Raw genomic sequence first — 25,217 nt, forward strand, 5'->3', positions numbered from 1 at the left:
GCATTACAAATGTTATCACTTCTCTGGATGAGGTACGAGTCACCAGTGGGAAGGAAGATGCATATTTGGGCTGCAAGCACACAGCCTCCTGTCACCCCACAGCCGTATTTGCTGCCCTTCATGCAAGGGTGGATCATGTCTGGGGACGGGAACTGTACAGACATGCAGAGCAGAGAACAGAAAAAACACTGCCACTAGCAACTCCCAAGCTACTGTCAACAAAACAGAGGCATGCGATGCAACGCGACCTAACCACCACCATCCAGCAACCTAACACATCTCCAGAGTTCTGGTCTACCACTTCTTTGGTGGGTTCGCCACACTACACATCTCCTCTTTCCTCATCCACGGGCTTCCACGATGCACCATCACTCAGCACCCTGAGCTGGATTACCTGGGCTTCATAGAGTCATTAAGGGTGGAAGAGACCACTAAGATCATCCAGTCCAACCATCAGCCCATCCCCACCGTGCCCACCAACACACAGCCCTCAGTGCCACATCTACTCTTTTCCCAACGTTCTCCTGCTCCCAGACCTGGCAAGGCCAGACGTTACCAGACTTCTGTAGTAGATGACAATGAAGCAATGAGTTACGGTAGCAAAGAAATGCCTGAGTAATAACCCAGAATATTGCTGAGTTCTGAGTCAGTTGGCCCAGAAACAGCCGCCCAGGGCCAGGCACGACCTGGGACACGTCACCCCACATTGCAGTGTGACAGGGACACGCCGAGCAGATCTCGCCCCATGTTTTTGCAAGGGACAACAACTACGCATGCAACAAGAAAAAAGGAGATGCCAAGGAAAGATGCAAACCAGCAAAGCAGCCTTATGTCATGTTTACTGCTGTTATTTACCACTTCTGCAAGCGAGAAGAATAACTATGGCAACAAAGACTTCTCCCAGTCTTCTAAGACAATTGTTAAAATTATCTGCCACAGCGCCTGACTGCATTCTCTCCAGGAGCTGCAACACTGCGCTGCCCCTGAGCTCTGCGGCACAGGTGGTTCGTGTCCCCCACACCTCCCAGTACAGCTCTGCTGGGTTCGGCCTTCAGCAATCCGGGTGGTGTGGGAACTGTTTGTCACCTTTAGGGTTTGCACTCCCGCACTAATTGCATCAGGCAGCGACCAGCGGTTCCCTCCGCCTCCCTCCTCCCAGCCCACCTCTCTGCAGGCTCTTCTCTGCGGGACATTATGCAAAAGACCCTTCTAATGGCCATCCCTTTACCCAACCCCAATGACAGCTTTATTTAAACCAAAGCTTGTTAACAAGCTGAATGGCACACGGCTTAATGTAATGCAGATCTGATTAGAAAACAGCAACCAGACTCCCAAGGAGTTGGAGATTTTTATTGAATTTGATTTTGCTTCTCCCACACACAAAGCCACCTTTCAAGTATCAGCCTGCATTAACGGGGATTTTGTTGTGTGTGCCCAATTTCCATCCTCAAGACCACAACCCACACAGGTCCTTACATACCTTACTGACAGTCTGCCATAAAATAAAGTGACAGGGTTAGAGGAAGGAGTTGCTTTGCTGTTCAGGACACGAGCAATTGCAGGTTATTTTGGTTGTACTCCTACGGCTGCATCCTCACAGACTTCTCACCCAGGGATGATGGAATGCAACCTTCAGTCTGATCAGACGTGGCTTGCTTTCTCCTCTTTGGGGTTAAATGATTTAGCACTGAGAATGGAACTTGTGCCTTACAATCAGAGATAGGATCTGGGAGCTCTGGGTGAAAGCAGGCAACGTGCCCTGGTCTGATGGTACAGGATCTGCAGCTCCCTGCCTACAACATGTTATCAAGGGAATTCATCCCTCAGCCTGAACACGAGATCAGTTTAAGGGTAAGATTAAGGATATTCAGAAACGTACTCTAAAGCCAGGGATAGTTTTGCATTACTTGGGAATCCCCTTTCATCTATTTTTTTTTTTCCACATCACAGAGATGGGTTTTATTCTGAAAATACAGCAGTTCTGCAGAATGCAATTCACTTTCAAGTGGTTTCCCTGGCTCAGAAGGATGCATGTGCTCCTAGGAATGATCAATGCAGCCAATGCTCAAAGCCACCTCTCCGTCTGAGCAAAGTGGCTTTTAAGAGACTATGTGGGCGCAGAAACCTTTGGTGCCTGATAAAGCCATTTGCCTGCCTGATGGACAGATCACACCTAGAATCACAGGTAACGAGGCAATTCAGTCCTGCACGACCATGTATAGGACAATGTGTACACCAGCAACAGGGATGTGCTCTGGTTTCAGTGCCTACAAGCTCATAAATCCCTTTATTTCTCCCCAGAGCACATCAATGCCCATCTTTGAAGAAAAAAGCCCAATCCCCGTTTATCAGCAAAATTCTGCTGTTAAAGGATCTTAAAAAGCTTTACGAATCTCCAGTGGTTAATTGATCTGGGTTTGTATCCTTAATCTGCAGATCTCCTTACAGACCATTGTTGTTTTCCAATCCCATTTGTGGAGTTAAAGTGCCTGTGAGCATCCCCAGCAGGAGCTGCACGGCCCCATGCACGCAGGGCACTGCTCCTGAGCATGCTTGGGACCGACAGAACTAACTGCTATTACGCATCCTGGGCACTAATAAACCATTCAGTAGTAAAACATGAACATCCTTCCTCTCTATTGTGCCTTGGCAAACAAGCCGCCTTTCTGTTTTAATTGCATAATTACTCTTACATCGAGGCAATTAAACGCGAATGCGCATGCAGGAGGGCTCAGCCTTACCATCCCCGGTGCGAGGCGTGCAGCTGGAGCACACCTGCCCCACTGTGGGATGCAGAGCCGGGTGCACTCGGGATGCACACCCAGCCCTATGCACTGCTGCCCAGGTAGGTAACCCCTTCCTTCCTGAGAAGGATCCATTTGTTTCAACCCAAATCCATGGTGGGACCCCCAGGGGGCAGCTGCAGGTGGGTGTGTGCTCCTGGCAGGGTGAAGCCTGCTGCTGGAGGGTCCTGCAGGATGTGGCTCAGCAGGCAGTGCTGCTGCAGAGACCACAACCATGTCACCAGGGCACATTTGACACCACCCAAGAAGCTCAGTGGCCTTTGGTAAGATTGTATCGACTCCTCGCTCCATTTTTTCAAACCTAAGGGTAACATAACGCACAGGAAATCACAGCACCTCACTCACACCAGAGTAAAATTCCCTCTGCTGACCATCCCTTTTCTTTTTATCTTACACTTGAAAGTTCTCCGTGACACTTTAGCACATTACAAGGCGCCTCTGTGACAACACCTGCTGCCCCAGACCTCGGCCATGAGAAAACCTGGAGCGGCTCTTGAAAGCATTTTATATGTCCTGGGAAAAAGACACTCAGGGGTGACCTCATAGATCTCACACACGTGGCAGATCCCAGTTAGCAGGAGGGCACAGCCCCTGCAGCCAGGAGACACCTTCACCTTCTGAAGGTCTGAGGTAAAGCACAGGACACTCAGATTGGCACCTGCGTAGGGTGGAGGAATGGGGCTCATCCATCACCTCCGCTCATCCACCACCTGCAGCTGCACCAACACCACATCCCCAGGGCAGAGAGCAGCCCATGGGCCCCACCGCACTGCTCATCTGCAAGGCTGGAGCTTCAGATACGACTCAGCACTAATAAATCAATTCAGCGTCCTTCTCTTTGCTTTGGACCCATACTTTAATCTGCTGAGATGCAGCTCTGAGAAGTAGGACATGTGCTAGAAGTGTGGCAGATGCCGGAGAAAAGGGGACAGCCTGCAAAATAAAGCTAAAAGGTCACTGAGGGCTCTAAATCAGTACCAGCTCCTGGAGCCCCCAGTCCAGAAGGTTTAATATCACTAAATCCCAAATCACCTGCGAAGAGAACTGACTTCCAGATAGCACAACCTGGGGATGAAAAATGGGGCTGACCCAGCATGAGGCCAGGGCTCCCTGTGCTCCGTAAGCATCGTGTTATTGTCTTTACGGAAACACAGGAGAAATAGGTGAGAGGACTTGGTCTTTCCCACACACACATCCCCACCTCATCCATCTCAATAGCCGTAATTACTGCTCGGCATCACCGAGGGGGCAAAACCCTGCTGCGTGGCCAGGACGGAGGCAGGAGCTCCACGAAGCCACCTGGGAGCACCAACCACGGGTCCCCCACGATGATCCCTTGCCGTCCCACTGTTGCTGCTCCCTGCCAAGGTTGCCTCCATGGGGCAGCAGCAGAAGCCCCTGAGTGCCACACGTGGTATGGAGCAAACCAGTTCCCCCCGGGGCTGCACCCCACAGTAGGTACCAGCACACCCAGGTGCCGCTCCACGGGGCAGAAAGCTCCCACGGGAGGCGGAGACCCACCTGTTGAAGCAGGGGTATCGAGACCGACACAAACGCTCCCCTAACAGCCACATTTACACTCCTGAAGATGCTCCGTGGAGCTCCAGAACTCCACGTGGGAGGAGCGCCGGAGGGAGCCCTACCCGTGGGACGCGGTCTCGCTGCCTCCGAGCGGTGGGGACACGCGTGTCGCCGGGCCTTACCTCCACTTGTGCAGGGCGAAGCCGGGGCATTGGTCCCCGCAGGTGTTGCAGGGCTGGCCCCGCTCCGGCTCCCCCGACGCCGTCAGCTGCAAGAAAAGCAGAGGTCACCCGGGGATAGGGGGGGAAATAGGGGGCGCGGGGACACGGGGAAGTGAGAGACACCCAGAAAAGAGGCATTCGGGGACGGCGGGGAAACACACCCGTGCAGCGGGACGGAGCCACAGGTGGGAGCCGGGGAGGGCTGAAGGGAAACAGACCCACCCCCGCCCCCAGCACTCACCGAGCGGCCCGAAAGCCGCTTACGGGAACCGCGGCCGAACATGGCCCCGCCGAGCCGAGTCCGAGCCCGAGTGCGCGGCAGCGGCCGCCCCGAGCCGCCCCCGCCCCTCCGCCGGGCCCCCGCCCCTTCCTCCCCGCCCCCGGGCCGCCAGGCACCGCCCCGGGAGGGCCCGGCCGCCCCCCGCCCCGCGCCGCCCGCTGCCGTCGCTCCGCTTCAGAGTGAACAGCCCACCCGTCCCGCACCGCGCCGCGCCGCCGTGGCGCTCCGCAGCACGAGGGTAAAAAGCGGAGACCACAAAGATGGATGGGATCGTGCTGCTCCGAAGAGGCAAGGGCTGAAGTTCCAGCTGTGACCAGCGGTGCGGGTGGGAGCGGTGTGGTTGGCTTTTGAACGCCTCGTGCAAAAAGTTCCAGGGTGATTGATCATGAAAGACAATCCTGTTGCACAGCGTTTTTTTCATGTCAGTGAGAAAACACTGATGTTCCCTCCCCATTCTGTTCTGCAGTTGCAATTTATGCCCCTCCAACCCTCCCTAGCTTCTCCTTGTTCCTTTCTGCCAAATGTTCTCATCGTTTTCCTTTTTGGTTTCCCTCTCCATTTCTTGCTCATGTGCTATTGCAAGGGTGTGTTATGAACTCTCAGGGACAGAGGCAAACTCCTCAAACACGTACAGATTGTGTCACACTGGAGCATCCCTACCTGTATATTATATATGAATCATACAATCATTCACGTTGGAAAAGACCCCTAAGGTCACCAAGCCCAACCCACCCCCCCCCCATGCCCACTGACCACAGCCCTCAGTGCCACATCTCCAGGGCTCTCTAACACCTCCAGGGATGGTGACTCCACCATATAGTCTACCATGTAGGGCACGGTAATATCAGAGGTACAGAGTGACTGTCGTCTCCACTGAAGGTCAATGGGATTTCAGGGAATGAGCATCATGCAAGAGAGGACCTGAAATTCAGCAGCACTTTGGGTGTCTTGCATAAGGTTCAGAATATTTAAAACTTCAATTAAAACTGCTGAAATAAAAGCATTAATGGATAGAGGACTTATAACAAGACTCGACGTGCAGTGGGAAATGCTTTAAAGGTGACCTGCAAATCCTTTTAATTGCTTTGCTGTTGCAAGAGATGCTGTGTGCCCTCAATAACAGGGCCGGTGAGGACATCGGCTCTAAGTTTAAAACAGCAAAAGTAAGTCAAAGTTGGAGGGTACAGTCCTTGGAGGTGTGGCTGTGCTGAATCACAGTCTGCTGATGGAAAGGCAGGTCTGAAATTGAGTGAAGTGAAGCCGGTCTCCTCTCCTCCAACCCAAGGTGCCCATAGGGCCACCAAACCTGCTCGTCACCCTACAGCTGTGCCCTCCGGCCTCAGGTTAGTAGGCGAGAGGAGTGCTCAGCACCCAGAGCCATAAACACATCGAGGTTACACAGCCCCCATATAGGGTCGGGTCCTTCTGGGAAATCTAACTACCTCCCGAGGCCAGCGCTTGTTCTCTCTGACCTGAGACATCAAGGACAAAGGAGGAGTCATTGTCCTCCTCAGGTCCAGGGCTGTCAGGAGGATTCGATCCACATTTTTGAGATGCTTAAATGCTGCATAAGAAGAAAATCAGGCCAGAACATTGTCTCTAGGATGTGTTTGGGAAAGGGAGGGGAGACATTATCTCACTGCCCTGAGTGCTCCTCTCTCCTCCCCCAGAAAAGCTGCTGAGAGTGAAGACAGCTCAGGAAATCACTCCCACTCCCTTGTGTTCGCTGTATTCAGGGGGATGATGCACAAATGCTGGCATGGCTGGGAGGGCATAGGACAGGCACACAGCTCCGGGCCTACCTGTGCTGGCACACGAAGTACATCCTAAAGTTTTTACTTTTTTTTTTTTTCCATATATATTATTTTCTTTTTCTAAACGTGTAGATCTTCCTCCTGGGAGAAGATAGGCTCAGCTTGGAGGTGGGGGCTGTCAGATGCTGCTGTCACATAGACTCAGAAACTGAGACACATGGATAATCTATGCCAGACAGTTTGTCTGACAAATTATTGTTGCTGCTGTCACTTACATTGTTCTATACATCATCCTCTCCTCCCATTCGTGTTTCAACCAAACCTGCCTCAGGATGACACTCGCAGCCCTTCTCGTGACTAAGGCAGCCTGAACCCCAGCTTTCTCCATTTGTATGCAGCAAGGAGGACCCTTTTCCCTTCTGAAGGAGACTCATTTTGCCTGCTGGTTTCTCCCCAATGCCACATCCTGGTGGGTTTGGTCCCATCATCCTCTTGTGCACCTCCTGGCAGCAGCCTGTGATGTACAGCCCAACACTGATCCTGTCACCATCCAGCACAGTTATTGGGCAGTTATTGTCTAAAGCCTTCCAGCAGCAACAGGAGGGCTTAAAAATGTCCCTCAATGCCACGTCTGCTGAATGAGCATGCGAGGGACCAGGCATTTATTTCTCCTCCCCAACCTCCTCCCTGGATAAACGTACCCCCACGAGGGTCTTTCAGGAGGGGAACAAGTCAGCATTTCCTCTCCTTCCAGATTTGAGATTTGCAATGACTGCAGGCAGAAAAGATTGCACATAAACCTCAGTTTGAGGTGGGGATATGGAATTTCAATCTGTGCTGTGCATAACAGGAACCCAGGCTGGGATGAATCATGCTATGTTACTTCAGTTTGAAATGTTTTTTGCACTGCGTAGGCTTTTCTAGGGCATATTCCATCAAGCTCGTTCCGGTCAGATTTACTTTGAACATTTTTAATCTGTGGTACACACACTTGAGATGTCAAAAGCAGTAACAAAGTGGGCTTAGCAACTCAACAGAACCCTTCCACCATTTCTGCAGATGGCCGCACGTTTGCAGAGCGCTCTTTAATCACGGCCGTTTGACCACTGCAGGGAGTTTTATGTTGGATTTGTCGATTCTGAGGTGTTTTGATTAAAATCACACTGAGTAATTCCACCTTTCTCCTCCATCAATACAGTCATTTGTAAATATCACGTGGATCTCTTTTTTTTTTTCTTGTCTTCCCAACCAGGAATGCAAATGGCCATGACGCGCTCCCCAAGGTATCTCCAAATAACCCTTCTCCTTTTAACCTTAGGGTTTTATTGTGTTAGTTGCTAGGGAACGCAGCAAGATTTATAGTCAGATATTGTTAATTTTGAAGGCAGTCTTCAGTTTCCCTGTAAATAGTGCTGAGGAGTTGGGCTCGGCACCAATAAAACCTGCAGCCCAGCCCCGCTGTGCGGAGGCGAGCACCTGCTGGGAAGCACGGAGCCAAGAGGGAACACAACGATCCCAAATAGTAATAATAAAACAAGAGAGAATAAAGGGGAGAAGAAGCAGCAGCACACCCTCCCCTTTAACATCGGGGCTCTGGGATCGGGAAGTTCCTCAGGACGGAGCTAAGCTCAGGCTCCAATGCCCTCTGGTGCCAGCGTGGCGAAGTGTGCGCTCTGTGCATCCTCTGGGCATGGCCCATCCTCACTCCCTCAAATTGCTGCTTTATGTCTTTATTGCCCCAGAACCGAGTTTCTTTGCTGTCCTGATCAGCTCTGTTTTTTGCTTCTCACTGAGGATGGAGATGTGCTACACTGCGCTGTTCCATCCTCAACTGGAGGCTGCACAGAGCCATGCAGAGAGGCACTGCCAATTGGTACACAACCTCCTCGTGCTATAGCAACGAGCAGTTCTTTGCTATTTCTCACTGCCTTGAGCTTGCTTGCCACCCAGCAGGATGCTTTGCTTTGCACCTTAGAGCTGACTCTTTCCAGGCTACTTCAACATTTCAGGAGCGTTCCTGAGGATGAGAAAAATGCCAAACATATGTGGGATAACACAAGACAAGGGGGATGGTTTTAAACTAAAAGGGGAGATCCAGGTAAGATGCTGGGGGGAAATATTTTGCTCAGAGGGTAGTGAGGCAGTGGCCAGAGCTGTGGGTGCCCCATCCCCGGAGGTGCGCAAGGCCAGGTTGGATGGGACCCTGGGCAGCCAGAGCTGCTGCCTGGTTTAGTGGTTGGCAGCCCTGAGTGAGGCGGGGGGGTTGGAGCCAAATGATTTTTGAGATCCCCTCCACCCCAAGCCATTCTACGGTTCTGTGGTGATTCTATGATACTTGCTGTCTACAGCTCGCAGTGTTCCGGGTGACATATTACTGTGCATTTAGGCTCTTGAAAGGCCCAGGCATGGTGAAATAGGAAAAATCCAAATGCAAGTCATATCTAGAAAGCTTCGCATACCACTTGCATAACTCAGAGTGAAGATGATGTAGAGGTGGAAATTATCAGATTATCTCAGGCATCTGACGAAGACGGCTCCCAGGTCATTCCAGGTGAGCCATGCACAGAGCTCTACGACGCTGTAGGTGTTGACAAAAGCATTGGAAGGATTTTAAGACACTCCAAGGCACTTTATGCAATCCAGTCAGCAGAATTTAGCAATGCCTCTAAAATAGAATGTATTGACTGAAGATCCCTTAGATCAGATGTGTCACAGACCTGGGTGCATTGGCCCTCAGAATGCCAGGACTCAGAGATATGCCCACTCCCAGCACCACCCATCTGGCCCTGCTCCCAGGGGCCGGTCAAAGCTGGGGGTTGGAACTAGATGATCTCTGATGTCCCTTCCAACCCAATCCATTCTGTCATTCTATGTTTCTAATTCCAGAGGCATGGGAGCAAACAAGCCCCTGCCGCTGTTTGTTGGCCACGTTGGCTTTTGCTGGGCTGTTTGCAGGAAGCTGTCCTCCTTCCCTGCTACGGGAGCAATTAAATCATTTCACACCAAATGTTCTTTTCTGCATAGGGTGGGGGAAGGCAGCAGCAAGCAGAGAACAGCTTCAAAGGGAAAGGTCAGCAAGCCGGAGAGGATGGATTAGAAAAGGACAATTCGGCAAAGACTTGATTAATTTAATTGCTCGTTTGAAATGTAGTCACAGATTAGAGTAGGATGAAGAAATTATAAGCATATGAATGGAGCCAAAGAATGATTTAAAGGGAGAATGTATGCAAAGCCCTGCCTTCCCTGGCACCCTCTGCCTCCCATACAAAGGATAGGATTCTCTGGACTCCTGGCTCTCCTCCTCACGCTCTGCGAGCTGGAGATGCCACGTACCAGCAAACACCCTGCAGCTGGATGCCACAGCTGGCAGCACAGCTTCACCCCAAAGCAGGGCTGAGGTTTTGCTGGTGACAGTGTGTTGATGGGCACGGCCGTGCATCATCCTGTGCCATGAAGGATCAATCCCCGGCTCAGCTTCACGAAGGACAAATGTGTTTCTGCCTTCTCCTGATGCCGGCGTCAGATCTCCATGTACTGACAGCCAACAGGTTGTGTTTCCAAACACTTCAGAAATTCCATTTATAACCAGAGAGGGGCAGAAATCATTTCACAGAAATTTCAGTCCTGATGGTTTTTTGTTTTGTTTTGTTTTTTTCTTTTTTCTTTTATTGGAACAAACAAACCAATCTTCCTCTAGGAAATAAAACACAAAAAAGCATGTGGGTTAGGTTAAAGCAGCATTCTGTTCTCTTTCTGATTTTTCAAAAACGGTGCCTTATGTTTGGTAATAGAACATAGCTTAAAAATTAAGCCAGCTTTGAAGTGGAAAGTCAGACTCTTCTGAGAAGGCCAAAAATAACTTCCCAGCATTCTTCATCTCACTATGTTGCAAAGAGAGGTCAGAAACTTGTCAACTAAATCTGCTTCCGGATGGCTACAATCCCTGCTGCCTGCATCGCTCCAGAACAGGCAAAAATACTTGGAAAAGGCTGAGAGACCAACAGGCACCGCTTTGGGCCTTCTGCTCCTTCCTCCTGCACAGAGCTACAGAGCTGCGGCCAGGAATTCGTGCTGGGAAGGCACCCATCCCCTCCCAATGAATGAGCAGCAGCTCAAAGCTTAGAGACTTCTGGATGAACTCAGATGCTGTTCTCTAAAAGGCGTTTCTCTCGGTGTGAAGAGTTTAAGTGACGGGAGGACTTACTGACTGGGTTGTTAATGCTTTCCCTAAGCCAGCCCTCATTCAGCTGCTGGGAAGAGGACTCAGTCAGGAGATCCAATCTGTGAGTGCCTCAGTGGGAAATGTTCACCATCCTCGGCCTTTTCCACCTCTCCCCATTTCTCAATACGATCTTCATGGCCATACAGATGACAGTTTTCTAGTAAACACCTTGATTTAAACCAAGCTCCCTAAGACAGGCATTTCCAGCAGCCTTCAACAGAACGCACTGTGTTTCTCTGGAGAAGAAAAAATGCTCACTATTTGGGCAGGAGAGAAGGCTGAGATCAACTGTGCCTCTGAAGCAATTAGTACTGGTAGGCTGTGCAACCAGGCTGGAGAAATGCACTGTAATTTTCACAGAATTACTGGAGCCAACGGTCAAAAGTGTTAAAATAACCCCATCATTATATTGTGCTGGAAAGTGAAATATTATTCAGGAGCCACGCACAGTGACGTGGCTCCACAGCAGCCCACATTTGGAGTCTTTTTAATCATTTATTAAAGAAAAATGACAGTAAAGAAGGACACTTTAGGTCACAGGCTAATGGCCACGGTGCCAGGAGGGGCCATTGAGGCCATTCCAGCTGCAAACCAAACAGCCAGGGGAAGGCTCTTCTTCCACCTCCAGGTATTGGCAGCTGGTGGGGTGGCAATTTCATGCTGCCATCACAGATCCTCAACCTGACTTCACTATTCTCCCCAAAGCAACATTTTAGAGACTGCGTATTATTTTTCCTTGATAATCAGTGAAGATTTCCAGTAAACCATTAGTGGGCTCATCTAATTCCTGATCCATGTCTGCTTTTGAGTCTCATTTTTAAGCACCGAAGTTTATTTGGAGCTGTGTTGACATAAAGCTGTTCATAGAAAGTTGACTAATTAGCAGAGCTCACTGGGACTCACGTTGCTTGCCACAAGACAGAAATACAGATCTTCAGCTCAGAAAGAAGTGCTTTTCTGCAGTGATCTGTAGCCATATTTCTTTGCTGGCATCACTGAAATTACCAGGCAAAGGGAGTTACAACACAAGACAAAATTTGCTAAAAATAAGTAACCTGAAAATGGTTAATGAACAGTTGTAAAGAAAAATAAGTCTCCTTTAAAACGTATAATGGCCAATTTACAACAAAATAGATTGTATTTTAGGAAATAAACTGGTATATTTGTATCTCTCCTGCTACATAATTGCAAAAAGAAAGCACTTGGAATGCACACTTGCTCAATTTCCAAAGCACAATGCATACAGGAACAGAGAAATACTTTCATTTCCTAATATGCTAAATTTGGCCTTTGAGCCCATCAGTGAATCTGCATGGATGCTCCATAGCTTATCAATGAGGGCAAAACCCAGGTTTTCATCTTCATAGGGATGGAACCTCCAGGCCATTTGGGATTCACTGTTTGGAGAGGGTTGGTGTGGTGCAGTTAAAAGAGAAGTGTGGTTAAACAGGCGTGGGGCTGCTCTGAGGGATGCTGCTGGAGTTGGCTGTGGTGGCTTTTTCTCAGTCGATTTATTTTGGCTGATTTTATTAAGCAGCACTGCTAGGAGGTCAGGTTACCCCAGCTCACCCTTCAGGAACATTTGTCCAATGAGTGGCTGGGTTCCTTGTTGCCCCTCTCACCTCATAGCAGTGTAAGGGACCCCTCCGGGAACACCATTCCTGTCCTGAAGAGCAGTCGGGGAGCACCCAGAGCAGTCACAGAGCACTGTGTTCTCCTGAAGGTCCCCAGACCACAGGCATAGCACTGCGCATGCAGCTCTCCTCCCCACACTCCCTTTGCATGAGACGAGCAAACAGGGAACCCAGGGCATGCAAATAAATACCAGCACAGAACGGAATGTTTACCATTCACTGTATTATTCCCTTGTGTACAAAGTATTTTGCCTCTATAATAGCATACAGGCATTAAAATACGATGGCAAATGCAGAAAGACCCAACAGACTTGTCTTACAGATCTTTCCATTTCCTTTTTGAATATCACCAGAAAGAAAAGAGAAAAAAACTGTACAGGAAAGTGCTTGCAAAAAGAAAAAATAATCCCCCCCCAAACCCAACAGAATAAACCCCACAACAGCTTGTAGGAAAATAATGGCATTGACATACACAACTCAGAGTTGTTTCCTGAGCTGGGAGTGTCTCATGTCTCTGCTCCTCAAAGCCTGATCCTGTTTAACGAAGCCCACTGATGAATCAGAAGATCAGTGACCTATCAATCCTTACATTATCGTTTACTTGATACCTTTTTTCAGGTTCATCTGGCTCTGCTAATCGCTGTTATGAAACCATACGGCAGAAAGGAATGCAAACAGGTCAAAATAGTATTTCTTTTTATAAATAGCCATTCCTTTCGTTACAGAAAATAGAATGAGCCTATTCTTTCTAAGCACCACTGTTTCTCTCTGAAGTTCAAAGTGCAATTTTCCCTTTTCCCCTACACAAGTTACACACGAGCAGTTATCGTTAAAGACAAAAAATATCACTATTCCATTTTACTACTTTTCCCTTTTCTCTCTGTCTTTCCCTCCCCCATTCCCTTTTTCCCGTTCCCTTTTTCCCTTTCCCTTTTCTTTGACCTTTGAAATGGTATTTTTGGCATTTTTTTTTTTTTCCACAGGGAGGTATCATTTCTTATTGCTGTATAGGCAGAAGACATAGGTGAAATAGCAATCTAAGATATAATCACATCCACTTTATCGTATGTGCTATTCAACAACAAATAGAAAACCCCACCCCTAATTATAAGTACACTTCTCATACTTCCCTTTAAGCCTGCATATCAACGAGAGCGACAGGGGCACACTGCTGAGTGCCGAGCACCAATTCTTTAGCTGCATTTCAACCCAACCCTGCTCCCACATCAGATGCCCACCAATTTACATCCATACATCAATGCCTGACTGTCAGGCTGACAGGTCTCACTCTGCGGGCTGGCAAACACATGGGTTACGAGTGCAGGGAGCTCTCCTCCGGGGAGCTATGCAGAAAATCCTGAGGTCGGGTCTGCTGAATATTGGCACCCCAAATTGAAAGACTCAGCTGGGCGAGTCTTCTGGAATGCTGGCAATTCTGTGCCGCAGATTTGTCCTTCGTGCTCCCGGCTGCCCCGACGTAAGGCGCTGGGGCAGCGTTTTCCTATTGCTACGTAGAACCAAGGAGAAAGAAGTAAGGGACATAGTCATAGACTACAAAAATAATCTGGTCACATCACCCCCGTTCAACGTGCTACGAAGCTCTGCGCAGTGCTGCAAGCAGCGGGCTATGTACAGGCGGGGCATCGCACAGCCGCGTTTCTCCATTACAAAAACACTACAGAAATCAGTTAAGGTCTGGCTGTACGTTGGATCGCGGACAGCAAAGAGCACAGATGCCTTATCAGGAGGATAGGAAGCCGTACAGAAGTAGGCGTCAAGCAGCCTGTTTGCTGGGGGGGGGGTAGCACTCTGCGAGTACAAGCTGATCCTGCTGGAAACACAGCAGCGCTGATGCTGCACGGCCCCACAGATGGGCACAACGCGTGGGAAGCATCACTGGGACGTGGTACCCCAGCCCTGCCCCCGTGTCCCCACCAGCCCCATGGGTGGCAGGACCCCACACGGCCAACGTGCGTTGGGATTTTGTGACCATGTCTCTAATGAGCTGCAGCTCCTCAGCCCGCAGCCCAGGGAACATATGGCCCCATTGCCCTGCTGCCAGATGGAGGTGGGAAGCACGGTGGCACATGCAATTAGCAGGGAAATGGGTGTTTTTTGGAGCCCTACACAAAACAGGGCTCTGCTGAAGATCTGTCTGTAGGAATTTTCCTGAACTTGGACTCAATGATCCTTATGATTCCCTTCCAGCTTGGGATATTCTGTGATTGAATCTATTGTTGATGAATTCTGTGATTGATTCTATTTGAATCGCCTGACGATTTTTCTGCTTTCTTCCTTTTCCCCACTGATAAAGGCAGCGGATTAACTAGAATTACTGAGCGTTAATAAATACCATGTTAGCACCAAACCAGCGCTTTCAGCACCGGCCACAGAGGTCATGTGAAATTCAAAACATACCTAAAAGATAAAGATTGCTAATGCAACGAGCACTGTATTCATTGTCATGTTTTCCTTGAGTGCTGTCAGCCTAATTGCTAAATTAAAATTTAAGCACATCTTGTCTATTTTCCTTACATCGAGACAGATTGAAATGCCAAAAATACCCCAATGCAGATTGTGTAGCACCGTGGAGGGCTAAAGCAGCCCGTAACTGAAGGAAAATCACTGATTGAAAGTAAACAACTGAATACAGTGACAATAAAGTATCACTTGTCATAATGCTACATATAATGTAGAGTACGCAAAATGCAGTGGTTTGACTGCAGGATTTAACAATAAAAAATAAAAATAGTAAAAGCAGCCTTAATATAATGATTTTACGTACAAAAATATTAAATCAAAATAAATAATTCCAAACATAAATATTATACTGTACATTAAGAATATGCGATCTATATACACACATAAACAGGTTAAAAAAGTGGGAGGCAGAGGTATTGCATCGCTATCCTTCATCCGTCTCATCTCCGCAGGCTGCTCTCAGAGAACCTGCAAGGCACAGATGGGGAGCACACGTCATGGGCTGTGCCTTCTGGGGGTCAATTCCTTGAGCCCAAACCACAGGGCTGAGCAATGAGTTGGCTTTGGGAAATGGGAGCCAGATGCTTGGTGGCCATGGCCTTACCATTGCTATAACACCTGCACGTCAAGGCCTGTTCCAGATGACGGGGTACACTTCCCACAGTAACCACCACATCTTCCTACTACTTTGGTACCATCCTGCAGGCAAAAACAGAAATAACATCTCACACGAGGGCTCCACGCTCTGAAAAAGCCAGCTCTGGGTTATTCTATTGGTTTCAAACTAGAAGAGCTGAGAGATGCATATAAGGAAGAAGTTTTTTACAGTAGGGGAGAGGCCCAGAGAGGTGATGGATGCCCCATCCATCAGGCTCTGAGCACCTGATGGAGCTGTGGGTATCCCTGATCATGGCAGGGGAGTTGGACCAGATGGCCTTTAGAGGTCCCTTCCAACTCAAACGATTCTATGATTCCAATCAGGGCTTTAATAGGAAATGTCTCAGAAGAAAAACAAACGATGCCTAAATCAATCTACAAAATTACAGTTATATTTAAATGTATGCAAATGTAAGTCCCTTTAGTATTGCCAGGTCAGATGCTGAACACAAATAAGAAAGGGTAGTTTTGACTTATCACACTGCAAGATGCCCAAGGAGAAGGCCATTTGAAGGGATATCTCGAGGGCATCTACATTTTTCAACTTGCCCCCCAGTGAATAATCCCTTCTTCTGCTGTAATGAGTGCAAATCTTGGATCATGCAGGAGAGAGAACACATCGAGGCAGCATCAGCACTTTGGTGGTGAGCGAGCACGTGAAGAGCATGGAGGACATTTGTGGAGAAACATCTGTTTGGGAGGGCAGAGCCTGGATGCAGAAGGGCTATGGTGCCGTTTCCCCTTCAGCTCTACATCTCCAGAGTCAGCACAGACCCAAAAGAATGCTGACCTTGGGCTGGAAATGGGGCTGCTCCAGCCTCAAGCCAGAGGATTGGTGCCAGCATCAGCAACACCTACACATGGCCTTCTTTGTCCCAACTCTGTAGAGTTCTACTCTTGGTCATTACAGTGGTCAGACAGCAGCTGGGGGGAATTCAACCCTCAATTACCAGAAGATTGGACTTAAGTGCAGGACAAGCTTGCACAAAGCATTTATTTTTAAACGAGCTCCATCCCACCCTTGACACAATTGATCCATGATTGCAGCAGGCTGCTGTCATCTTTTCTCACTTTGCCTTTCTTTCTGCTCCTGCTGCAATTACACCCCTGGAGCAGTGCTTGACAGATGCCACTGGGTGACAGAGGCAAGAGCTGTCCCTTAGCCTCTCTGCCCCTTGTTTTAATTCTGATTGCATCTGCTCTCTGTAACCCCTAGGGCTGCTTGGGCTTCTCCTTTCTGAAGAGGGAAGAACTGCTAAGCACTGGTCAGAGTGAACATGTGGGGTCTGTGCCAATTCTCTTACACCTGCTGTGCTGGAGCATGGACCTGCAGCACCCAAAGCTGCCAAAAAGACTTAACAGCTCCAGTACCAACAAGGCTCAAGGGCAACTCTCTCAGAGGAAACTGAAAGCAGCCCAAGAGGGGATATGTTATGAATTGCTTACTGTTAAATGCCTCTGGTGACCTCCTTGGGGTAGAATTCATAGAATCATAAAGGTTGGAAAAGACCACTAAGATCAACCCATCCCCACCACGCCCATTAAATCTGCATCCTCAGACCCTCCTGGGGTCAATCCCTGCTCATCAAACCCAGCGCTGCCCACCTCAGCCAGCTAATTACAGGTAGCTCTGTCCCACAGCACTCCCAGCATGCAGCTTCACCACTATGCAGGCTCACTAATTAATTGCAATAACTCTGATCAAGTTAAACCCGCTGGGGTTCCCCCACTACAATTATGGGCAACACTTTGTTTCTAGTGTCAGATGTTAGATTTCTGTTAGCGTCCATATGAGAGATGTTGACAATTATAAACTTCCCGTGAGCGGGCAGAACCATCATTAACATTATGACTTACTGGGGATTTCTGAATTTCTGACACTGCATAATTCCCTTGGGAAAGCCACTTCGCCGTTCCCGTTAAAGACAGGCCTGTCCCATACAGGTCTATGCTGAAGCGACCCTAAAAAGCAAGGAGAGAAGCCTGGTTACCCCCAGAGCCCCGTGCCACAGCCACACCTCCCACATCACCAATTGTACAATGGGATCTTGATAGTGACGTTTTCCACTTCTCCATCACTCTGACAGTGATTTGCACACACTGCACAAATCACAGCGTGTCTCCGGTTAGGAATTCCTTTCTCATTTGTAGCTGCAGGGAAGGAGGGGCTTTTGCTTGGTTTTACTGTTTTCGCTCAGTTTTCTGCTGCTTTTTCATGGTTTGCCGATTGAGGGCATTCTTGGCTTTCCCATGGCAAACCGTGGAGCCTGACACGCTCCAGCAGCTGATGGAGAAGGTGCCTAGGATCACTGCAGCTGCTCTCACTTCCCCCTCCTCGACTGGAGAGGGCACACTCGTCCTTGTTTTCCACATTTTCCACTGAGCTGAGCTTTTTTCAATTCAGCCTTCAGTAAAATAAAAATTCTTTTCCTTTATTTCTTGAATACCTTCTGCCCTTCATCCCCCGGTCTCAATATACACAAAGTGGATGCAAAATTCATGGATATATCAGCATCCAACGCAGATCTCCCAGTTTTCCCCTGACAAACCACATCCCAGCCCATTTCTGGTCACAGCCCCAACCCATTGTGGCACCAGAGGGCTGTGAGCTTTGCTCCCCACGACTGCTATCTGGTTGGTGGGTGGACATAGGCAGCCAGGAGCCTAACCGAGGTAAGAAGCCAACCCCTAAGCTGCCAAGCTGTGCTGTAAGGTCCCAGCCCTGAAAGCAGAGAGTGAAGGAGATGGAGGGATGCCCTCTGCTGCCTGTTAGCGCGACTTGCTGCTCAATGCCATTTGCAGACAAAGTCTGGAGAGTCCAAGGCATGGGGACTGTACATAACGAAAGGCACCAATTCCTACTGTCAAATGCTATCGTCAAATACCTGAGGACATTTGGCTGCACTGTAGCAGTCCCCAGCAGTGGCATAAGGAACAGGTCGTCCATCGTGCGTCCGGGCAAACTGTAAGTCAGTCGCTGCAGAGAGGGGTTGGTGAATAACACAGAAAGAAAGATGCAGGGAGAGACAAACCACACGTAAATGTACTCTTTGCCCGAGTTTAAATTCACTGAAGCTGTTTTTGTACATTAATCAAGACCTCACCTTCTAGACTTTTAATATTACATCCCCAATTCACCCCAGACATGACTCCTAGCACTGGGTTTCACAGGATGCCCATACACTCACGTTTACAGATGGGCTCAAATACATCGGTGATGTAAGGCCTGGATATAAATAACAACAAAACCAGAAGCCACGACTCCGCTTTTATTCCTCCTTCAGGCAATCTCACATTTTGAAAAAGGACGTGGGACCTTCTAAATCTTCCTTTTGAATGAAGCCAAAAATCCGGCCTCAGACCGCCCCAAGCCCAGGGATTGAAAGGGATATGGGATGTGGCTCTGGGTCTGAAGCCTCATTTTGGTGGGGATGCACGACAGCTCCTGCCTGACAGGGGTGCCCAGTGCCTTCTGAAACTCACAGGGAGCTGCTATCAAATTTTCTAAGGATCCGTACCTAGAAGCTCTTATAGCAGCTTTTTACAGGCCGGGAGGTCTTCTGGCTTGGAAATAGGACAATAACAAAACCCTATCAGATAGAGGGTCGTTTCAGGAGAAAGGATTTTGGTTTGTTAACAATCGCCACCATTTACTGAACGAGCTCCCAGTAATGCTCTACGTTTCTAAAACGTCTGCTGGAAACTGACAGCATCCCTGGAGCCAAAGGGACTGAAACTTTCCCTGTGCAGCAGGGAAGCTCCCAGCTCCCCAGCATGCTGGTGTCAGGGAACCACTTGTTTTGCACGCCTGCAGTCACCTCCTGCCCTGCAAACCCCCAGCCCCTCTCCCCACCAGTTATCTCCCCAGATTCAACCCCTTCAAGAGTCTCCTCCACACACCAGCACTGCCAATGGGCATCTCTGATGCACTTGGGTTGCATCCTCTAAGTGCAAAGGCGACCAGGTCTAAAAGCTTTCAACAGGAGAGCTCAGCAATAAGCCTCACTAGATTACTACTGCTTGCTCATAATTACAGCTACATTCGTGTAAAAGAAACATGATTTTGTTTTTAATGGCAAGGCCCTGTATTTACTCACTTATTATTTGCATAGTGTTCAGGTCCAGCCTTACTTTGCTGAAGGTGGAAAACCCAGCTGCTGTGTAATCTTTCCTACACTGGCAGTCTTCTCGTCTGCTCCCATTATACGGACATTCAGTCGGGTTATGCAATCTGAATCAAAAGAAAACCCTTTCTACTCATGACCGGAAAATATTGCCACAGAAATCAAAGACATTGGGAAGCTCAGAACTAAAAGGGATTCCTTACCTGTATCCGTACACTTCTGAAAAGTTCTCTGCATCTCCATTTACAAGGGTCACGTACTCCTTTGGGCTGTCGGTCTGCATCCCAGAGCAATACACCTGGGGGAGAGAAGCCGTGATTTCATCAGGCATGGGAGGCAAAGGGGATGCCCAGAAAACCAAACATAGGAAGTGGAAGTGAGGAGCACACATGCCATCCTCCACCCCCTGGGGAAATGCACAATCAGTCTGCAGCTGAAACACACCTTTAACGTCTTCCCTTTGACTTTGAGGAAATATTCACCGTCTTCAGTGACACCTTTGAGACTTTTAACATCGTTGCAGCTCCTCGGTAATTCACCTGAAAGAAACCAGAACTGCATGTCATCACTGAGCGATGGCATAGCACATTTCTTTTGCAAGGCATCTCAAGCAGCAAGGCAACGTGTTTATTTTTAAGAGGCGTCCCTGGAGCGCCTTAGTGCTTTGCTGGATGGCTCCCAACACTTGGAAATACCACACATCTCCAGCAGCTTGACAGGAACAGATGCTCAAGGCGTAAAGAAAGCAAAGGAAGGTGCAAAGCCGCAGACTCACAGTCGTGGACGTTATGGCACGTCCTCCTCTCCTCGGGTTTCAGATCCGCATGGCACAAGCTGCTGAGCTGGTCATCGTTGGTCAGGCACTGCACTGAGCGGTGCATGACGCCAACCCCGCAGGTCACAGAGCACTGAAAGATAGACCAGAGGCAGAGCGTTGTGTTTTATCTCAAGGGCTGCTGGGCTTTGGACCATAAGAACGGAGGCAACCAACCTCCCTTCTATGAAGAGGCAGCGGCAAAGGTCTCTGTTTTGCAAGGATTTGATTTTAATCACAGGAGTAGTCCCTTTGATTATTAATCCCTTCGTTATATCATCACCCTTAATTATTTCGAGAAGATGGTACTTCACTTAGCACTTACCTACTTTAGTGAATGAGACTGTGTTGGTTAAGGTCAACACCGCGCTCAAGCACAAATGTTCTTTTTTTGCAGTGAGAAAGTAGCACAAGAAAGAAATGCTCAATAGAAGGACTGAATGCAAGACATGCTCTCCTGGCGACTGGAAGCCACCCCTCACTGCCCAGAAAAATGGCAAAATCTGCATAAATTCTGTGCTCAGATGGCCCAAATGAAGGCTGAAATACCAAAGGTTACCACACCATTTGCAACTTGGCATTTGCTCTTCATCCGTTCCAAATCCATAACACTGCACAATGGAGCAGAGCAAAAGGTGATGGCAATTTGCAGTAAACCCACTGGAAATCAGAGGAGAGCAGGGTCATGGCACTTTGTAGTCACTGAGTCCTTCAGCAGCCCAAAGAAGGCGCTCTCTGAAATGGATACTCTTCTCAACAGAGCCGTGTTAAAACAAGTCAAACGTTTTGCACTGAAATTCCGGGGGGAAACATCAGCTAATTGAGACTGAACTCTTTGCTGCAGTACCTCCGCCCTGACTCTCAGGGAGGATCTGAGGCTTCCTGTGGGGCATGAGGAACTTGGGTTTCAAACAGCCCTGCCATTTACTGTGACAACTACATCTTGCTTGACTTGACCCTCGTTGCCTTGTAAAGGTTTGACAAATTCCTACAAATGCCTGAGCTGGGTTAATAAATCAAATTTATGGGAGAACTGCCACATTTCAAAGAATGTCAGAAGCCCAAAGAAGTGAAATGTTATCACCTTAACTAAAATTTGATCTTGTGTGGAGCCATTTCTGGGGCCTGAAGTACAAATAACTTTAACAGAAAGGTTAAGTTCCTTCCCCTGCCCCATCTCAGCATTTGCAAGGAGGAGGAAGAAGGCGGGGAAAGACAGACAAACCCTTTTAAAGCTCAGATTACCAGAGTTCAGCTTATTGCTGGTTCCTAAGCCTCGCTTGCACACACAGACAAACAGGATTGCCCCAGCTGCCAGCTATCCATCACTCCCTCTACTCTAGCACAATGGTTTTGGGCCCTTTTCTGGCAACGATCTCACTTTCTGACTAAGCATTCAGTATGGCCCTCAACATATCCAGAAATTTGGGCTACAACTGAATTTTTATGGCAACTGTGGCACTCGTGACTGCCATGAATGCCCCATATGATGGGGCTCAGCATGGAGCAGAGGACCCTACACAGCATCAACGGCACTCAATGCATTCAATCATGCAACTCTCCAACACTCCTCTACCAAACCTTAGGAAAGTGTAACAAAGGAAAACAGGCTTGTTGAAATTCTTTTGGTTAAAAAACACAGGCTGCCAAACTTACGCTTCCCCAGTTGCTGACACGCCACGATGCAGAAACGGGGCACTCCCCAAGGTAGCAGGGCTGGATGTTGGGTGGCTGCGTGCCAGGGCAGCTGACCGTGTTCTGGTAGCCGTACTCGTAGTGGTCCTTGCCGGTGTAAATCTCGCTGCACGACACCAGGCGCTGCCTGTAGCCCTTGCCACAGGTGACGGAGCACTGAGGGCAGGGGAAGCATCTGTCAGTCCCAGGTCCCAGCTTGGGGACGGGGATAGGGATGAGGAACTCACCTCCGACCACTCCCCAGTGATCCAGATGTATTCGCAGGGCGGCAGCCCGCAGCTCTCCATCTCCAGGGGCCGTTTGCTGGCGTCGCAGTGGGCGCTGCTCTGCACCTGCTTGTTCTCATCCACGCAGAACACCTTGCGGTACCGAACCGCCTCCCCGCATGTCTTCAAGCACTGCTTGCAAGAAAGAGCGGCTCACCCAACCCAGCGGGGGCTTCGATAGATCACAACCTACATCCCCACACCCAACGAGCCTTCCTCCAGCAGCACGAGTGAGCTGGGCATCTTGTAGGGGCTCTGCTCACAGATATGCCAACCTGCACCCTGGGTGCCCATCAGTCCCCAACCTCTGGAGGTGCCAAGGTACAGTGCAGGGATGGGGAGGAGCTGAGGCAGCAGGATGGGGTCCAGCTGTGGTGGTACCAGGAGGCACAAAGGGACATGCCAGGACAGTGAGAAAGAAACTGGCCAAGCCCATCATCTTGCCCCCATTAAACAGAGACAGCTGCCCCTTGCACAATACACCACCACGCCCTTTATTGTGACCAGTTTCATCCATGCATCCTTCTGATTTTGAAACACTGCCTTGACTGATAACAATCCAGGCTGGCTGAGCCCAAACTGTCCCTGATGTCTAATGAAGATTTCAAGGGTTTGAGTCTTTGTTCAAATCCTTTCCCTGGCTGTGAGACTGCTCCTGTTGCCCATGAAGCCCCCACAATGCTCCTGGGAGCAATTTGTATGGCCAAAAAATGCAAGTGAAACAAAATAAATCAGCACACGAGTGACTGTCTCCATAAAAACCCTATTTTTGTTCAGTCCTCGTCTGTAATGAGCTCCTAACGCTTCCAACTAACTGGATTAACAAGGAGAAAAAGCGCATGAAGGTAATCATTTTATGTAATGTGCAGGGGACGTTTTTTCCTCAGGAAAGGATAAAACACTCAACCAGACCATCCCCAGTGGTACAGAAGCACTGTTTGAAGTCTCCCAGGCTCAGAGGACTGTGCCAGTTTAATCTAGTTACAGCAGCTCCCGCTCTCCTGGCTCACCTGCAATTAGCGGGATCTTAGCAGGTCCACCTAATTGCAAAACGCTGTCAGAATCAAGATGGCAAAATATTTGATAGCTTTGGGAAATGAGATCAATACGCAGCGTAATATTTGCTGCAAATAAGCAATAACCACGCAGGATGGGAGGGGGATCCAGCCCTACAAAGCAGCCTTGTTCTGAAGGAATAACTCAGCAGCTCTTAGGCAACAGCCAACATTGCAAAACCCGCAGTCTGCCAAGAAACCCCAAGGGCTTCGTGTGCTTTCAACCTTATTTACTCTCTTGCTTTAAGTCCTCACAGTGGAAGTTGCTCCTAGGTCTGTGCTGAAGCACAGCAATGCTAAAGGGGCTGGAGGAATTTGCTGGAGTGTGATTTGCCCAGAGAGCAAAGAAACGGTGCTGTATGTGTTTGCCTCTGATAGCTCCCTATTACGTAAGGAAAATGTGAAATTGGGTTATTGCACGGAGCGCAGCGGGATGCTCAAAGCTTCCCTGCTCTCATATTTCCCCTTCCTCACATATATTTAAGCCTAAGTTTGCTAAGTTTAGATGAATGAACTCTCTCTGCCATCAGTGGGTTTTCTGATGTTGGCCGTGAGCAGTAACCACGCTGAAAGCCCATACTCTATTAAAATCATTGACTGCTGACGAGAGTGACACACTCAGACGGACAGAACTATAGAATCATTAAGGTTGGGAAAGACCACTAAGATCATCCGGTCCAACCATCAACCCATCCCACCATACCCACTGACCACGTCCCTCAGTGCCACATCTCCATGGTTCTTGGAACACCTCCAGGGATGGTGACCCCACCACCCCCTGTACAGCCTGTGCCACTGCATCACTCTCTTTTTGTGAAGAAACTGTTCCTAATATCCAACCTGATATGTCACCTTGCTTTGGTTTTCTCTGCAAATAATGGTCAAATGGCCAACTAAAGCTGTGCCAGCTCTGTGCATCTTGCCCTCATCAGTTAATTGCTGTTTGCTTCTTGGTATTTTGGGGATAACTGGCAATTAAAATAATCCCACTGAGACATTAAATATGACACAAAGACAGCAAGACATAATGCAAATAATAAAAAAAACAACACTGTAGAGGTTCCAATTGGCCACAGTATGGTTATAAGACATAATTCACACAGGAAACAGACAGCTCAGCTTGCATGAGAAGGCTTTTTCCTTTGGTATGAAGATGGATTTTGTAAGAAATCTCACGCTCATGACCCATCTAAATCTCACATAAAACAGCAAGGCCAGGGGACAATGGAGATGGATAGCAAGAGCTGAAAAACAGCGCAGGCATGTGACAAAAATTGTCTCTTTCGCCCCATTTCCCAAATTGTGAACTATTTTCCCCGCAGATCAAATTAAGGACTGTTTCAAGCAGTTCTGCAACTCTTTTAGAATAATAATAATAATAATTAAAAAGAAAAATCCCAAAGGCATTGCTTTGTGCAAGCATTCATTGTGCTTCTTGTTTTTCTAAATCAAACTCTGGAGCACAGAGGAGGAGCGGCCCCATTCCAGAAGCACTGCAGACATCCCTCGGGTGGCTCTGCAATCCAAAGCATGCAAGCATGCCTTCATTTCCCCCAAAAAGCCAATGTCAAAGATTCAAGAATTACACTGCAGCTTCCAGAGCTGCGTGCTGTCCCTCCCACAGGTTCATAGTCAGACCTTCTCTATTGCTTTCCCCTCTTGGTGATCCCATCCTGACATAACTGGGCC

General features: G+C 48.7%; 2 protein-coding genes across 8 annotated transcripts in view; both read right to left on the minus strand.

Moving 5' to 3' along the window:
• The window catches only part of PRICKLE2 (prickle planar cell polarity protein 2), an 89,924-nt gene extending 85,031 nt beyond the window's left edge, over positions 1 to 4,893 (minus strand). The window contains exons 1-2 of the mRNA XM_015293288.4: positions 4,788 to 4,893; positions 4,508 to 4,593 (exon numbers count right to left, since the gene is read on the minus strand). Of these exons, the coding sequence (XP_015148774.2) occupies positions 4,508 to 4,593; positions 4,788 to 4,829 (128 nt within the window). The 5' untranslated portion in view covers positions 4,830 to 4,893. The remainder of the gene's footprint in view (positions 1 to 4,507; positions 4,594 to 4,787) is intronic.
• Positions 4,894 to 12,642: 7,749 nt separating this feature from the next.
• The window catches only part of ADAMTS9 (ADAM metallopeptidase with thrombospondin type 1 motif 9), a 65,399-nt gene continuing 52,824 nt past the window's right edge, over positions 12,643 to 25,217 (minus strand). For 5 of the 7 annotated variants that reach the window (XM_414417.7, XM_040646356.2, XM_004944666.5 and 2 more), the window contains 10 exons: positions 22,435 to 22,605; positions 22,169 to 22,363; positions 20,474 to 20,606; positions 20,143 to 20,237; positions 19,902 to 19,996; positions 19,672 to 19,805; positions 18,460 to 18,551; positions 17,432 to 17,536; positions 15,522 to 15,616; positions 12,643 to 15,385 (listed from right to left, as the gene is read on the minus strand). In XM_414417.7, coding sequence (XP_414417.4) covers positions 15,527 to 15,616; positions 17,432 to 17,536; positions 18,460 to 18,551; positions 19,672 to 19,805; positions 19,902 to 19,996; positions 20,143 to 20,237; positions 20,474 to 20,606; positions 22,169 to 22,363; positions 22,435 to 22,605 — 1,110 coding nt within the window. In that variant the 3' untranslated portion in view covers positions 12,643 to 15,385; positions 15,522 to 15,526. Of the gene's footprint in view, positions 15,386 to 15,521; positions 15,617 to 17,431; positions 17,537 to 18,459; positions 18,552 to 19,671; positions 19,828 to 19,901; positions 19,997 to 20,142; positions 20,238 to 20,473; positions 20,607 to 22,168; positions 22,364 to 22,434; positions 22,606 to 25,217 lie in introns of those variants that run through there. The other 2 variants (XR_001468662.4, XR_003077366.3) reach the window with 2 other exon arrangements.

The sequence above is a fragment of the Gallus gallus genome, chromosome 12 (genome assembly GCF_016699485.2).
Source record: "Gallus gallus isolate bGalGal1 chromosome 12, bGalGal1.mat.broiler.GRCg7b, whole genome shotgun sequence".
Classification (NCBI taxonomy): Eukaryota; Metazoa; Chordata; class Aves; order Galliformes; family Phasianidae; genus Gallus; species Gallus gallus.